At 57.9% G+C, this 13,099-nt stretch overlaps 4 protein-coding genes across 4 annotated transcripts; 2 read left to right on the forward strand and 2 right to left on the reverse strand.

The window, feature by feature from the left end:
• Positions 1 to 1,547: 1,547 nt before the first annotated feature.
• Positions 1,548 to 3,467, forward strand: LTHEOB_9413 (Siderochrome-iron; the record flags this gene model as incomplete). Its single annotated transcript, XM_035518999.1, has 3 exons — positions 1,548 to 1,819; positions 1,868 to 2,481; positions 2,533 to 3,467. 3 exons carry the CDS (start codon positions 1,548 to 1,550, stop codon positions 3,465 to 3,467), a joined length of 1,821 nt encoding a protein of 606 aa, XP_035369018.1.
• Positions 3,468 to 3,665: 198 nt separating this feature from the next.
• On the reverse strand, positions 3,666 to 5,387 carry LTHEOB_9414 (MFS transporter; the record flags this gene model as incomplete). The annotated part of the gene is made up of 1 exon (XM_035519000.1): positions 3,666 to 5,387. The coding sequence occupies one exon, from the start codon at positions 5,385 to 5,387 to the stop codon at positions 3,666 to 3,668; it is 1,722 nt and encodes a 573-aa protein (XP_035369019.1).
• A 1,400-nt stretch (positions 5,388 to 6,787) lies between these two features.
• LTHEOB_9415 (Cytochrome P450) lies at positions 6,788 to 8,771 on the forward strand (the record flags this gene model as incomplete). Its single annotated transcript, XM_035519001.1, has 6 exons — positions 6,788 to 7,012; positions 7,065 to 7,184; positions 7,237 to 7,336; positions 7,391 to 7,462; positions 7,639 to 8,274; positions 8,350 to 8,771. The coding sequence occupies 6 exons, from the start codon at positions 6,788 to 6,790 to the stop codon at positions 8,769 to 8,771; spliced, it is 1,575 nt and encodes a 524-aa protein (XP_035369020.1).
• Positions 8,772 to 9,876: 1,105 nt separating this feature from the next.
• LTHEOB_9416 (Cytochrome p450 protein) lies at positions 9,877 to 12,161 on the reverse strand (the record flags this gene model as incomplete). Its single annotated transcript, XM_035519002.1, has 3 exons — positions 9,877 to 10,377; positions 10,463 to 11,129; positions 11,179 to 12,161. The coding sequence occupies 3 exons, from the start codon at positions 12,159 to 12,161 to the stop codon at positions 9,877 to 9,879; spliced, it is 2,151 nt and encodes a 716-aa protein (XP_035369021.1).
• Between the last annotated feature and the right edge of the window lie 938 nt (positions 12,162 to 13,099).

Below are 13,099 nucleotides of genomic sequence, written 5' to 3' on the forward strand. Positions count from 1 at the left end.
TCCAGCCCTGTCGTCGGCCTTCAATAAAAAGCTTATTGGCATGTTTCATATAGCACGTGTTGGATTTGTTTCGTGCTCGATCAGCTGCAGGAGTTATATGGAGAAAGACGCTGGAAGGGTATAAAGAAGCGAGGGCGGCGACGATTATTACTTCTCGCGGCAGCGCCGCGATGACGGCAGTTTGTTCCCCACTCCCGGATCCAGAGCGGCGGAAGAAACCAATGACCAACGCCTCGGACGAGAAGTGTGGCGCCCCGGAGGGTACCGGGTGTGGCAGCTCGCTCGCTACGTGGCCGGCGGCGCGGAGAGGGGGTGCGCTGAGGGTGAGGCCACAAACGCTGTTCAGCGCGGTGGTGAGGAAAGCGGCGCGGGAGCAACAGAGGTCGAAAGAGTGTGAATAGACTTATTTTTAACGTTTGACCAAGTCTTACCCTTGGACTCTGGAGAGATCCCCACTCCGGCGCTGGATAGGACTTGTGCCAGCAATCGGCGGCCAATCAGACAGGGGCCATTAGACGGGTCGGCACGTCTGGCCGATTATTAAAAAGACGGGAACGACTCTGGCAATGTTGCAGCAGGCTCCGCAGCGGCCCCACCACCATCGGACTTGGTTGCTTTGATCGTCGGCATTAACCGAATGCCAGAGTCGGATTTGTGTGCAGAAAGGCAGGCCTCGACGGTGCCGATGGCCTAAAAACTGCTCTGCACCTGCAAGGCTCCCGGCTGGGCGGTGGAGTTGCGTCTGATGGTCGGACCACGTCCGGAAATTACCGCGTATTCCGAGCCATTATACGCACGCAAAAGAAAAAAACACAACAGGCGGCGCGTCGATCCGGCTTGCGCCAGCTGGGCTTTTCTGTTGGATTTGGGTCGCATGATTAAAAAATACTAGTGCTTGGCGCGGTGCCTGACCACCTCGCGAGGGCTGACGCGGCTTCGGCCGCTCCGAAGCACGCCTTCTCGAATGTTTCAATGCAGCAGCTGAAAGCGGAGAAAAGCGAAGTGCTCCTTGCAGCTGCGCGGCACGGCCGGAGCGAGAGCGGCACAGTTTGGGGAGTGCAGCTGGCTAGCCAGGGCGGACGGCTTCGAGAGCAGTTGGCGGGCCAGGGCGAAAGGCTTCGAGAGCTTCTCCCCCCTGTCGATGGCGACATTAAGCTTCGTCGAATCAGGGCCAAGGCGAGTCCGAGGTGGTAGAATCTTCACGTCACCCCACGGCAGCGTCGCATCGGCGGCACAAGCCGGATCGGGATGGCCGCACGGATCAGATTAGATCCGGCGACTGGACTCGATTGAACAGACTAAGGCGGTGGCGGTGGCGCTTTTTATGCACTCGCTCCAGTTGTGAGCTCGTGATTGGCTGACGATGGGCCGGTCTCGCGGACCCACGATTATCTTATCTTATTAGATGAATATGGGCTACACCTTAGCCGTCGGCAAAAAATCTGTCAAGGGTGCGCGGGTAGATCATTTATTAGACGCAGGGCGGCCGCCCAGCTTCTGTGCTGCACCCCAAGACTTTCCGACCACCACTCCCCACCGCTGCCAAGATGGGCATTCTCGACAACGTTAGGGGCCGCAAGGACGCCGTCATTGCTGAGGCCGCCGTCCAGCCGAACGCCGAGCCCAATGCCGAGTCCAAAGACATCTCCACCGAGCCGCCGTCGTACAGCAACTCGGACCTGAGCCTCGAGGCCCGCAACGAGCGTGAGGTCGAGAAGCACCCCGACGAGGTCACCAAGGATGTCTCGGAGGGTGTGCAGAAGGTGCAGGCCGCGGCACTGGTCTGGAGCAAGAAGACGGTCTACTGCATCTACGCATGGTGAGTTCCCCGCACGTTTTTCGCTTACAGTGTCTAACACCACTGCAGGATCTGGGTCTGCTTCTTCATGCTGGCCTTCCAGCAGTCGATCGGCAACAACGTCAACTACTACGCCTACTCCAACTTCTCGGCGGCGCCGCAAATCTCGACGGCCAACATCCTGGCGGCCATCGTCGGCGGCATCCTGCGTCTTCCCGCGGCCAAGATCCTCAACATCTGGGGCCGCGCCGAGGGTCTGTTCGTCTTCTTCTGCATTTACGAGCTCGGCATGATCATCATCGCGGCGTGCAAGGGGCCCGACGGCTACGCTGCGGGCTACACGCTGTACTGGATCGGCTACGACTGCATCTACATCATCCTGGACATCTTCATCGCCGACACGTCCGGGCTGCGCAACCGAGCCTTCGCCTTCGGTTTTGTGACGACGCCCTTCATCTGCACGGCCTTCACGGGCCCGCTGGCGGCGCAGTCGTTCCTGTCCATGACTTCGTGGCGGTGGGCGTACGGCGCCTTCTGCATCATCCAGGTGGCCGTCTTCATGCCGCTGGTCGTCGTCTTCAAGTTCTACCAGAAGAAGGCCGAGAAGATGGGCATTTACAAGAAGGAGTCCAGCGGCCGCACCGCCCTGCAGTCGACCCTGTACTACCTCGAGGAGTTTGACGGTAAGTGTCTGTCACTAATATATTAAATCTTGGCAACTGACAGTCTTTTAGTCATCGGCTGCCTGATCATCATCGCGGCGTTTGTCCTCTTCCTGCTGCCGTTTAGCCTGACGTCTTACGGCATGGCCGAGTACCACAGTGCCAAGTTCATCGCCATGGTGGTCATCGGCTTCTGCCTCTTCCCCGTCTTCTACGCGTGGGAGCGGTACGGCACGCGCAAGACGTTCGTGCCGTGGGAGCTGCTGCGCGAGCGCACCGTTCTCGGCGCCTGCATCACCTCGGCCGTCCTCTACTTCTCCTTCTACTCGTGGGACCTGTACTACTACTACTTCGTGCAGGTCGTGTACGACCTCAACATCCAGGACACGGGGTACATGACGCAGATCTACAACGTGGGGTCGTGCTTCATCTCGCCCGTCTTCGGCCTGATCGTGCGGTACACCAAGCACTTCAAGTACATCTGCCTGTGCGTCGGGCTGCCGCTCATGTTCCTCGGCGCGGGGCTGATGATCCACTTCCGCGGCTCCGACGGCGACATCGGGTACATTATCATGTGCCAGATCTTCATCGCGTTTTCGGGCGGCATTCTCGTCATCGGCAACCAGATGGCCGTCATGGCGGCGGCGGACCACGTGGGCGTGCCCATGATGCTGTCGCTGCTGATGATGATGTCCAGCATTGGTGGTGCCATCGGCCAGGCCGTCGGCGCGTCCATCTACTCCAACACGTTCCCCAAGGCCCTGATTTCCAGGCTCCCTGAGAGCGAGCAGGCCAACTGGTCCACCATCTACCTCGGCGGCACCACGACCCAGATGAGCTACCCCATGGGCTCGCAGACCCGTGAGGCCATCAACTACGCCTACGGCTACGCCCAGAAGTACGAGTGCATTGCTGCCACGGCTATTTTGGTGCTTGCTATTCCCGCTATCGGAATGTGGAAGAACTACAACGTCGACAAGAAGCAGATCAAGGGCAACGTCTTGTAAATGGCGTCTGCCTCGCGTGGAGATTTCTAATAATATTTAATGAGAGATACCAACCAAAAGGAGGGAAAAAGGGAGGGGGAACGAATGATGAAGGGGAGTACATAGGTGTACAGCTATTTCCTTACCAATCTATATTTTGCACAACTTTTTCTTCTCAAGCACACTCGTGAACCTCAATCCTTCTTTCACACCGCACATCTAATCCCTTCCCCCCTCCATAAGCCCCTCCCCCTCCCCCAACAACCCCGTCTTCGTCTCGGTATGCTCCCGACTCAACACGCTCCTCTTCACAAACAAGCTCGCCACCACCCCGCACCCAGCCACGCACGCATACAAGATCCACATATTCCTCAACCCGCTCGCAAACGCCTGCTCCGCCGCCCACCGCTGGCCCTCATCCGCAATCCTGCCAATCATCTCCACATTCGCCGCCGCCTCGGGCCCGGCCAGCATCTCCGCCACCGCCTCTTCCATGCCCGCAGCAACCAACTTACCGCGCTGCATCGCGACGCCGTTCTGGAACACCACGCCGCCCACGACAATCGACAGCGCGGTCGCGATATTCTTCACGAACCCCAGCGTCCCCGTCGCCGTCGCGACGTCCCTCTGCTTCACGCGCGCCTGCACCGCCGTCATGGGCGGCTGGAAGCACAAGCCAATGCCCGCGCCGGCCAGGATCTGGATCCCGACGACCGTCGCGGTGCTCGTCCGCGCATCGAACAGCGTGAACAACCCCACCCCGACCACCGTCACCAGCATCCCCGCCTGCAGAAACGGCTTGTACTGCCCGCTCGCATGAATCCCGACGCCCGTCCCCACCGCCGCAACCGCCTCGGTCGTGATGAGCGGCAGGATCAGCACGCCGGACAGAATCGGGTCGGCGGCGCGCGACGACTGGAAGTACAGCGGCAGGTAGTACTCGGCCGCGATGAAGACGAAGCCGGAGCAGAAGGCGGCCGCGAACGCCGCGACGTTGCTGCGGTCGCGGAATAGGCGGAGCGGCATGATGGGGTGCGTCGCGAAGCGCTGCTCGCTGACGACGAAGCCGACGACCATCAACACGCCGAAGACGAGGAGGCACACGATCTTGGCCGAGGACCAGGCGGCGACGACGCCGCCCATGTTCAGCGCCAGCAGCAGCATGAGGGTCAAGCCGAGCATCGTCGCGGTCCCGAGCCAGTCGACGGCGGCGAGGCCGGCGCGGAGGCGGGTACGCGGGTTGTGCACGTCGAGGAACAGCAGCGTGAGGACGAAGGCGGCGCCGGCGATGGGCAGGTTCAACCAGAATATCCAGCGCCAGGACACCTTCGCCGCCAGGACGCCGCCGAGCACGGGGCCGATGCCCGCGGCGATGGCCCACATCAGCTCCGTCAGCGCGATGAAGAGGCTGCGGCGGCGGAGGGAGAATAAATCGGCAATAGTAATGTCGACGAGCTGCAGCAAGCCGCCGCCGCCGACGCCCTGCAGTGCCCGCCCGCTAATCAGCATCGGCATGGTCTGGGCCAGCGCGCAGAGGATGCTGGCGGCGAAGAAGAGCGAGAGGGACGCCAGGATGATGGGCTTGCGGCCCCAGATGTCGGAGAGTTTGGCCCAGATGGGCATGGCGGCGGATTTGGCGAGGAGGTAGGCGCCGCCGATCCACGTGTAGCCGGAGGCCGAGTGCAGGGAGGAGGTTATGGTGGGGATGGCGGTCGAGACGATGGTTTGGTCGAGGGCGGCGACGAAGAGGGCGAGGTAGAGGGCCATCATGATGGCTGTGACGCGGAAGTTGCTGCGGGAGGGCGCGGTGGCGTCGGGGACCTGGATGTCCATTGCTTCTATTATTGCTGGTTCCTCAGTGGCTTCCGTTCTTGGGTCGTCGTTGGCGGGGATTGCCTGCTCCACGGCCCGGGAGATCTCTAGATCTTGATTCTGCGTCATCCCGGTGGTCTGGAGAACGTAGGAGAAAACAGGAAGAGGAATTGATGATGGAGAAGAGCTCGTGGAGAAACCACGCCAAATTTTGTCTTTATGGTGGTCGTCGTCGTGACTCACCGCCGCATACTGCCGGTAGACAAGCTCCACCCCCGCTGCGGGGCTGGCTCCATTTCCGCTTATCGTTAGTTGATTGCTAACCAAGAAAAATAAATCGCCCGAGTTGCAGCTTGTTCCTCTTTGGACGCTTAATTGGTTGCGTGCTGAACTCCGGACGTGCGGTCTCCAAAAGGGCACTTTTCGCATCAATTGAGACGAAACGACGTTGTGGATTGTTCCTGCTCTGTTGAACTGCTCTGGACGTTTGTTAAGAGGATTCGGAGAAGCGCGTTTTGAATCATGCAGTGAGCAGCCGCGGGCTTCGTTAGTAAGGAACTTTTGGCCAATAGCATTGCTTGAATACTTGCCATAATGCTGCACGAGCACTCCTTCAAAACTGGCAGTTATTTGTGAGAGCTCCACGTTGTAGAGTATCTACTCTTATTCAATGGACACTCCATAGGGCCAGAGTATCTATCGGTGTGAAAAGCGGAGCCTTGTCGACTTCAAGATAAAGTTGTGAATCGGCCCCCGGAGGTCCGTGCTGCATGCATGCTTTCTGTAGCCTCGTGCTCGCACTTTTGAAAGATCGTCTTATGGGGGCGATATAGTGATTGACATGCAAGGTTCAACCTCCACCTCGTGTGTTGTCGTACAAGATGAAAGCAGCTCCGAAAGCAGAAAAGACAGAGTGGGGTCGCCTGCAGTGTGCCGCACATCGTCGCTGCTGCCTGGAGAAGGGGGCACAAACTGTAATATCCACATCTTACCCGCCGAACCTCCAATCGGGTTCAGCGGAATAATCCCGCCCCTCCAACTGGCCTGTCACACGAGGAAGAACTCGCCGCAGATTGCAGCCTCGTTGCCTGGAGCGCCCCACCCTTGCGGGCCACGGCCGTTGCGCTAAACCAAGCGGCAGGCTTGAAAACTCAATTCTTAGCTCCAGGAAACGTCGTGCTCTTGTAGTTTTATCCACACACGCCGGTCCTTTCTCCGCTTATCACCGTCAAAGGCCCACAGGCACGACGCCAAGTGTGGGCTTGCTTCCAGCCCTTGCCGCAAAGGTTGGGGGCCGGGCCGTTAGCCTCTCTCGAGCGCTGGCGATTCAGGAAACACAAACCATGCAAGCGAGGGTGGATGTGCTACGTTTCAATCCCGGACCAGGGCGCTTCCCCCTTGAGCGTCCTGACCCGCCAATGTGGACACCACAGCTGAGCCGCGTGCGTGCCGCATGAGCTATAAGAAGGCGGAGAGACCAAGACGTCAATTGTAGTCTTGATACCTTTCGTTCACGCTGGAATTGCACAATGTCGCTCACTCTTGCTCCTTTGATTGAGGGGGCCAATGCGACTGCGCTGGTCGTGGCTTGCGTCGCTCTTTCGCTCGTGTACCTTGTCTACTTCCTCGACGAGAAGCCGTATAAGGGCTTCCCCGTCGTTGGCTTGGAAAAGAATGGCTTCTTCTCAATGGCGAAGGCGAGAGGTGCCTGGATAGTAAACGGGTGCGAAATCTTGGAGCAGGGCGCGAAAAAGGTATTTCTGCCCTTTCCTCATAACAGGAACACACATGACTAAACAAGTATAGTTTTCCGGTGGCGCATTTCAGGTCATCACCGCCAGCGGGCCAAAGGTCATCCTTCCCAATCGTTACGCCCATGAGATCAGGAACAATCCACATATGAGTTTCGGCAAAATAATCACAAAGGTGCGCATCCCATGTCTCACGAGTCCAGCTGAATGATTCTAACTTCTCAAAGGAATTCTTCTCCTCTTATCCCGGTTTCGAGCCCTTTGACACTCTGAACCAGCACAACATCATCCAAGATGCCACAAAAAACAAGCTTACGCAGTCGCTGAGTGAGAAATTCGAGTGCGGTTCACTCACCTGTTTTGCATGCTAACACCAACAAGCACTATTCACGGAAGATATATCCGCAGAGGTAGCTCAAATCCTGGACGAGATGCTGGGAAACAACAAGGAAGGTAAGCCGCGGTATTTCCGTCCTATTCGCAGCCACACCTAGCCCACTCCAGCCTCGAGAAAGGAAAAACCAAGAAAGAAAGAAAGAACCCTCCCCAAATCTCCGCTTTCCTATACCTTTCCCTTCCCTGCCAACCCCCCCACCTTTTTTTTTCCATTCCCTAACACTTCCCACCAGAATACACCACCACCCCCCTCCGCCCCCTCGTCGCCCGCATCATCGGCCAAGTCACCTCCCGCGTCCTGCTCGGCCCCGACCTCTCCCGCAACGCCGAATGGCTCGCCCTGTGCCAGTCCTACGCCGTCACCGGCTTCGCCGCGCAGCAGGCCCTGCTCTCCTGGTCGCCGCTACTGCGCCCCTTCGTCCACCGTTTCCTCCCCGCCTGCCAGCGCCTGCGCGAGCTGACCGCCGTCGGCCACCGCGTGATCCAGCCGTACATCGACGCCCGCAGGGAAGCGGTCCGGAGCGCGGAAGCGGAGGGGAGAGAGGTGCCCAGGGCGGAAGATATGATTGGGTGGATGGAGGAGATGGCGCGGGAGAGGGGGGTTGCAGGGGGGAAGGGGAGGAAGAAGGGGTTTGATATTGCGGACGCGCAGATCATGTTGTCCATCGCGGCGATACACACGACGGCCGAAGCATACACGTGGGTCGTCGCGGACCTGATCGAGCATCCGGAGTACGCGGGCCCGCTGCGCGAGGAGGTGGCGCGGGTGCTGGGGCCCGAGGGCCGGTGGCAGAAGAACTCGCTGTACCGGATGGCGCTGCATGACAGCTTTATCAAGGAGTCGCATCGGCGGCATATGGTTGATGCGCGTAAGTCGTCCCCCCCTAGACCTCCCCCCAACCCCCCTCGCCCTTCGCGCGAGCTAACGCGTTGAACAACAACAGTCGTCATGGACCGCTACGTCTCCCGCCCCGTCACCCTCTCCGACGGGCTCGTGCTGCCCGCCGGCACCGCGCTCATGGTGCACGCGACGAACAACCTCTCCGACGCGTACTGGCCCAACGCGCGCTCCTTCGACGGCTATCGCTTCCTGAACCTACGCAAGCAGCCCGGCGAGGAGAGCAGGCACCAGCTGGTGTCGACGAGCGCCGAGCACCTCGGCTTCGGGCTGGGCAGCCAGGCTTGCCCCGGGAGGTTTTTCGCGGCCAACACGATGAAGCTGATGCTGGCGCATTTCGTGACCAAGTACGACTGGAAGTTCGCCGAGGAAAAACCGCAGCTGCGCGCGCCGTTTGGGTCGAGTGTTTACGTTAATCCGATGCTGCAGGTCAAGGCGCGGAGGAGGGAGGAGGAGGTGAGTTTGTAGGTGCTGACCTTGCAGGTGGTGCGTGCTGCGCTGGGAGGAGCGCAGGCATGGCGGAGGGCCGCGGAAAAGTGGTTGGGCGGTGTAGTGGTGGCGGCTCGATTGGGTCTGAGATCCTTTGGGATTTTTTTTTTGTACAGGTGGTGGATAGGTTACGTTTCACAAGTGACGTCAGAAGAACCGCTCAACATCCGCGTTGGTTGGGGTAACGGCGCCGCAGTCATCTGCGCGAGAGGAATGATATGCGCGCGTCTAACGAATTATTTACGGACCTGATTATGGCCGGCAGGTTGCCTGTTCATCGAGGTGCAATCAGATTACTGTTGCGAAACTCGCTGCTCCTTCCAGACGCCCTGGCTGACTGTTGAATCCCACAACAAGGTGGCAGAGTGCAAAACACAGCCTCAACCTCGTGCGAAAACAGCGAGGCGCCCTGGCTTCCATTTTTAGAAATGCGCGTATACTTGGGGTAGCTATCTCAGTCTCGTATTTATATCCCACTCAACATCATCTTCTCCACCCTCAGTCTTCTTTCAGCCACCGCCCCACAATGAGTTTGAACATGTTGACAAATCGTTACTCCGTCTCAAAATCGATATCAGCAGGGCAGTCAATCATGCAGGTGAGCGGGATAGCGATGGCATTGCCGGGCGATGCGCTGAAGTGCAAAACAGACTACGCCAACAACATATGCAAAAGTAGTGCGCGGCCGAATCGCCCCGGTACCCGCGTCCACTTTCGCACTGGTGGGATTGCTATGGACAACAGCATCGCCAAAAGGCTGGCAATGAACCATGGAAAGACGTCATGATCTCGAAGCAGGAGATAAAATTCCGTTTGCGGAACCGGTTGAACCCCAGCCGGTTGCCCCGGGCCGGCGAAAGATTCGGGGCGTGTGAAGAACATGAATCAAGCGCATTGAAAAAACTTAGACATTAGAGTAAGAGATGGATAGACAAAGTGGAGTTGCACGTGTGTCTCAGCAGTTCATCCAAAACATCACTGAAAAGTCGTCGAGGCGTGTTTCCGTGGGGACAATAATTTGGTGAAACCTCACAGACATAAATCGTTATACATGCTTCTATACCCATAAAACCTTCAACCCCAACTATCCATCTAATCCACCCGCCCGCCCCCTTTCAACAGAAATCTCCGCGAGCGTCTCTTCCGACTGCGCCTCACTCCCTACCACCCCCACCCCATAATCCACCACCGACCCTCTCCCACCACCTCCTCCCCCATCCTTCTCCCCCCCACCAAACCGCTCCACCTCCCTCCTCGATGCCGCCCTCATCAACCTCGGGCACTCCAGATCCTCCAAATCCAACCCGGCCAGCCTTTCCCCGCCCTTGGTGACGGGCACGTTGCCCGCGCAACCCGTCCACTCCCCCATGCCGGCCTGCTCGTACGCCTGCCGCTGCAGCTGCAGCGTCTCGTCCGTGACCCATTCCAAGCGCGCATAGGTGGCGCGGCGGGAGTGGCGGCGGTGCTGGAAACACGCCGTCAGCGGCTCCAGCACGTACGACAGCAGCACGACAGCGGAGCCGAGGGCGAGCGTGAGGGCGAGGCCGAAGACGGAGAAGTTGGAGTGGGAGGCGGTGGGGATTTTCTGCGGGGGAGGAGGAGGAGGAGTGTTAGTTGAGAGAGACAGCTGCGGAGGGGGGGAGGAAGGAAGGAAGGGAGGGAGGGGTTACCTGGTTGTTGCAGAGGTTCCGCTCGGCCGTGTTATTCGGGGCGCGGAGGAAGGACTTGAGGTTCTCGTCCGACGTGCCTTTCGCGACTTGCGTCATGCTGCCCTGCAGCGCGACGAGGGTCGCGGCGTGCCAGCTCTCTGCCTCGAGCTGCCACTGGTTGGTCGGGAGGGCGCCGGAGACGCCGTTCTGGCTCTTGTAGCCGGCCAGCAGGCCGCCTTCGCGCAGGATGCCCGGCACGACTTCGACGGTGACGCTGAAGGCGTAGACGATGGCGCTGAGCCAGTTGAAGGCCGTGCGCTGGTTGTTGTTTGACCAGATGTCCGCGGCTAGAGACGGGGATTCGTATGTGCCGCCGAAGGGGGAACACCGTTCGTCGGCTGGGAGGTTGGGGTTGCAGTACTGCTCTTTGACGGTGCAGGCGAGGACGGAGACGGGGTTGTCTGCACGGTACACCTTCAGCTTTCCGGTTGCCTTGTCGGCTGATGTGATGTTTGTGTAGCTGGTGGTGGCGGAATACCACGGGTCGGTGACTTCTTCGGTGTAGACGATGCTGTTGGCCGACATGAGGATGAGGTGGACATCTGCGTCTTGTTGCCTGAGAGCGGGTATGGGTTCGAAGGCAGAGAGTTCTTCGTAGGATCCGTTGGAAATAAAGGCCTCCTGTACCCTGCGTCCAATCAGTTGACAACTCAGTCATGGTATGCAAGGCTACTTACTGTACTGTGTATCGACCACCACCATTGGATACCGACCCGGGCATGCTCGGTGCTGAGCTCCAAATCACTTCGGGATACTCGTAAGTATAGTTGACGTATCCTGTTGGCCCGTAGAAATAGCGCGAGTAGTTCATGGCAGTCTCAGGCGAATAAAACCTGCTCCGGTGTCCATCCGTCTTGATCGGAGCACAGCTGGATACGCGCCTGAACATTACGCGTTCATCAGCCGGCGCGTTCAATCCAAGGTCGGAGTGGCTGTCGAGGTAAGTCTCGAATTCGATGTTGCCGTATTCGTTCTCACAGATCCCATCCTGGAAGGGGCAACTGGCGTTGCGGTCGATTTTGCTCGGTAGCTGCGGCTGGATGAATGCGTTGCAGGATCCCAGGTCGGAGACGTTGAGGTAGCAGTCTTGAGCGTAAATAGACCACGAGCTGATGATCTGGGCGGACCAGGGATAGTAGTAAAGCACGGCATCCTCCAGGTTTTGGTTGTTGTCCGAGTCCAGAATGCCGCATTCAGAACTGCGAACCAGCACGCCGTTGGCAGCCGTGGAGATTTTGGAGGAAAACGTGCCTGCCGTGGCGAAGGCGAAAATGCAGCAGATGGCAAACCCGGCAGCAGGGAGGAGTCGCTGGGAAGGGCGATCGACAGAAGTCTTACGCCACTCCCACCAGACATTGAGCAGCCTCCAAAGGCCGCTTGAACCGTTGGCAGCATTCCGGAAGATGGCTTGACGTTGATGGTAGAGGGCATCTTGCGCTACATGTGTCGAGTAGAACTGGTGGAGTGCGAAGCAGCAGATCCTCCAAAAACAAGTGCCGACAAGGCTGACAAAGAGTGCGATGAACGCAATGAGAAGGGATCCATCCCGCTTGTTCAACGTGACGGTTGCGCCAAAAATTGGGCCATTGGTCCAGTCGGTCCAAAACCCAGTGTAGACTTCGTAATTGCCAGTATTGCTGGTTTGACGGAAGTTCTCCATGGTGTCGAGAGACTTGGGTGAAAGTATAGGGTAGTAGTCAAAACATGTGCAACTGGTGAGACCAAGAACTTAGAACAGCAGCTGGAAAATATATACTGTGCCACTCCAGAGCTCTTCTGGGGTTATACTGGGTTTACGACATGCAATGGTTTTCATGCGTTTGGGGGCTATTTTGCTGCTGCAAGATGTTTATTTTAGGTGCCAGCTGAGCAAGGACTGCGTGTTTTGGAAACGCGGTCGCGCGACGCTGCACAAAGCTGTGGAGTTCTGGGGCCGCTGAATGAAAGCAAATAAGCCTATTGGTCCTTTGCTGTCGGCGATTAGACTTGTGGGGACAGTCTCGGCAATAAGTCACAGCCTCCCATGCATGTTCGTACTATTGTTAGCACTTGCTGCTTTGTCACTTTTACAAACTAGAAAAAATTCCGACGATGCTCTTTTTTTGTATCCGGATGATGGCGGCATTTACGGAAGAAGACATGTTGTGACTACCAATGCCCCTCTAATGCTATGTCGAAGTCTGAATAGGTAGTACGCAGACCACAAGTCGACTGAACTCTCCCCAAGGTTTACTGGAGGATGCTAGGAGATAGGTGCGTTCATTGTTTTTGACAAAATCGTAAAGCGCTTACGCACACCCTGCCGCTATCGTTAATAGAAGACTTCATGCCTGCGCTTAGGTAGCCCGCGAGCGTTGGGGGCCACACGCAGCAACAAATCATCGCCGGCGAGGCGAAGTCGTGGCCGCACATATCGCGCACGTTAATTCCCTCCAGAATCCCACCTGGTCTCTGCATCACCTTCGGTCGTCGCTACATCCACTCATCTGACTTAAAAAAACAGAAATTTCTGTCCAGCCTCTGCAACCACGATGATGACTGAGCGCTGGACAGACTCTGATTTGTTGACGACAACGGAAGAGAATGAATAAAGGACGG

The sequence above is a fragment of the Lasiodiplodia theobromae genome (assembly GCF_012971845.1).
Source record: "Lasiodiplodia theobromae strain AM2As chromosome Unknown scaffold_31, whole genome shotgun sequence".
In the NCBI taxonomy this organism is placed as follows: Eukaryota; Fungi; Ascomycota; class Dothideomycetes; order Botryosphaeriales; family Botryosphaeriaceae; genus Lasiodiplodia; species Lasiodiplodia theobromae.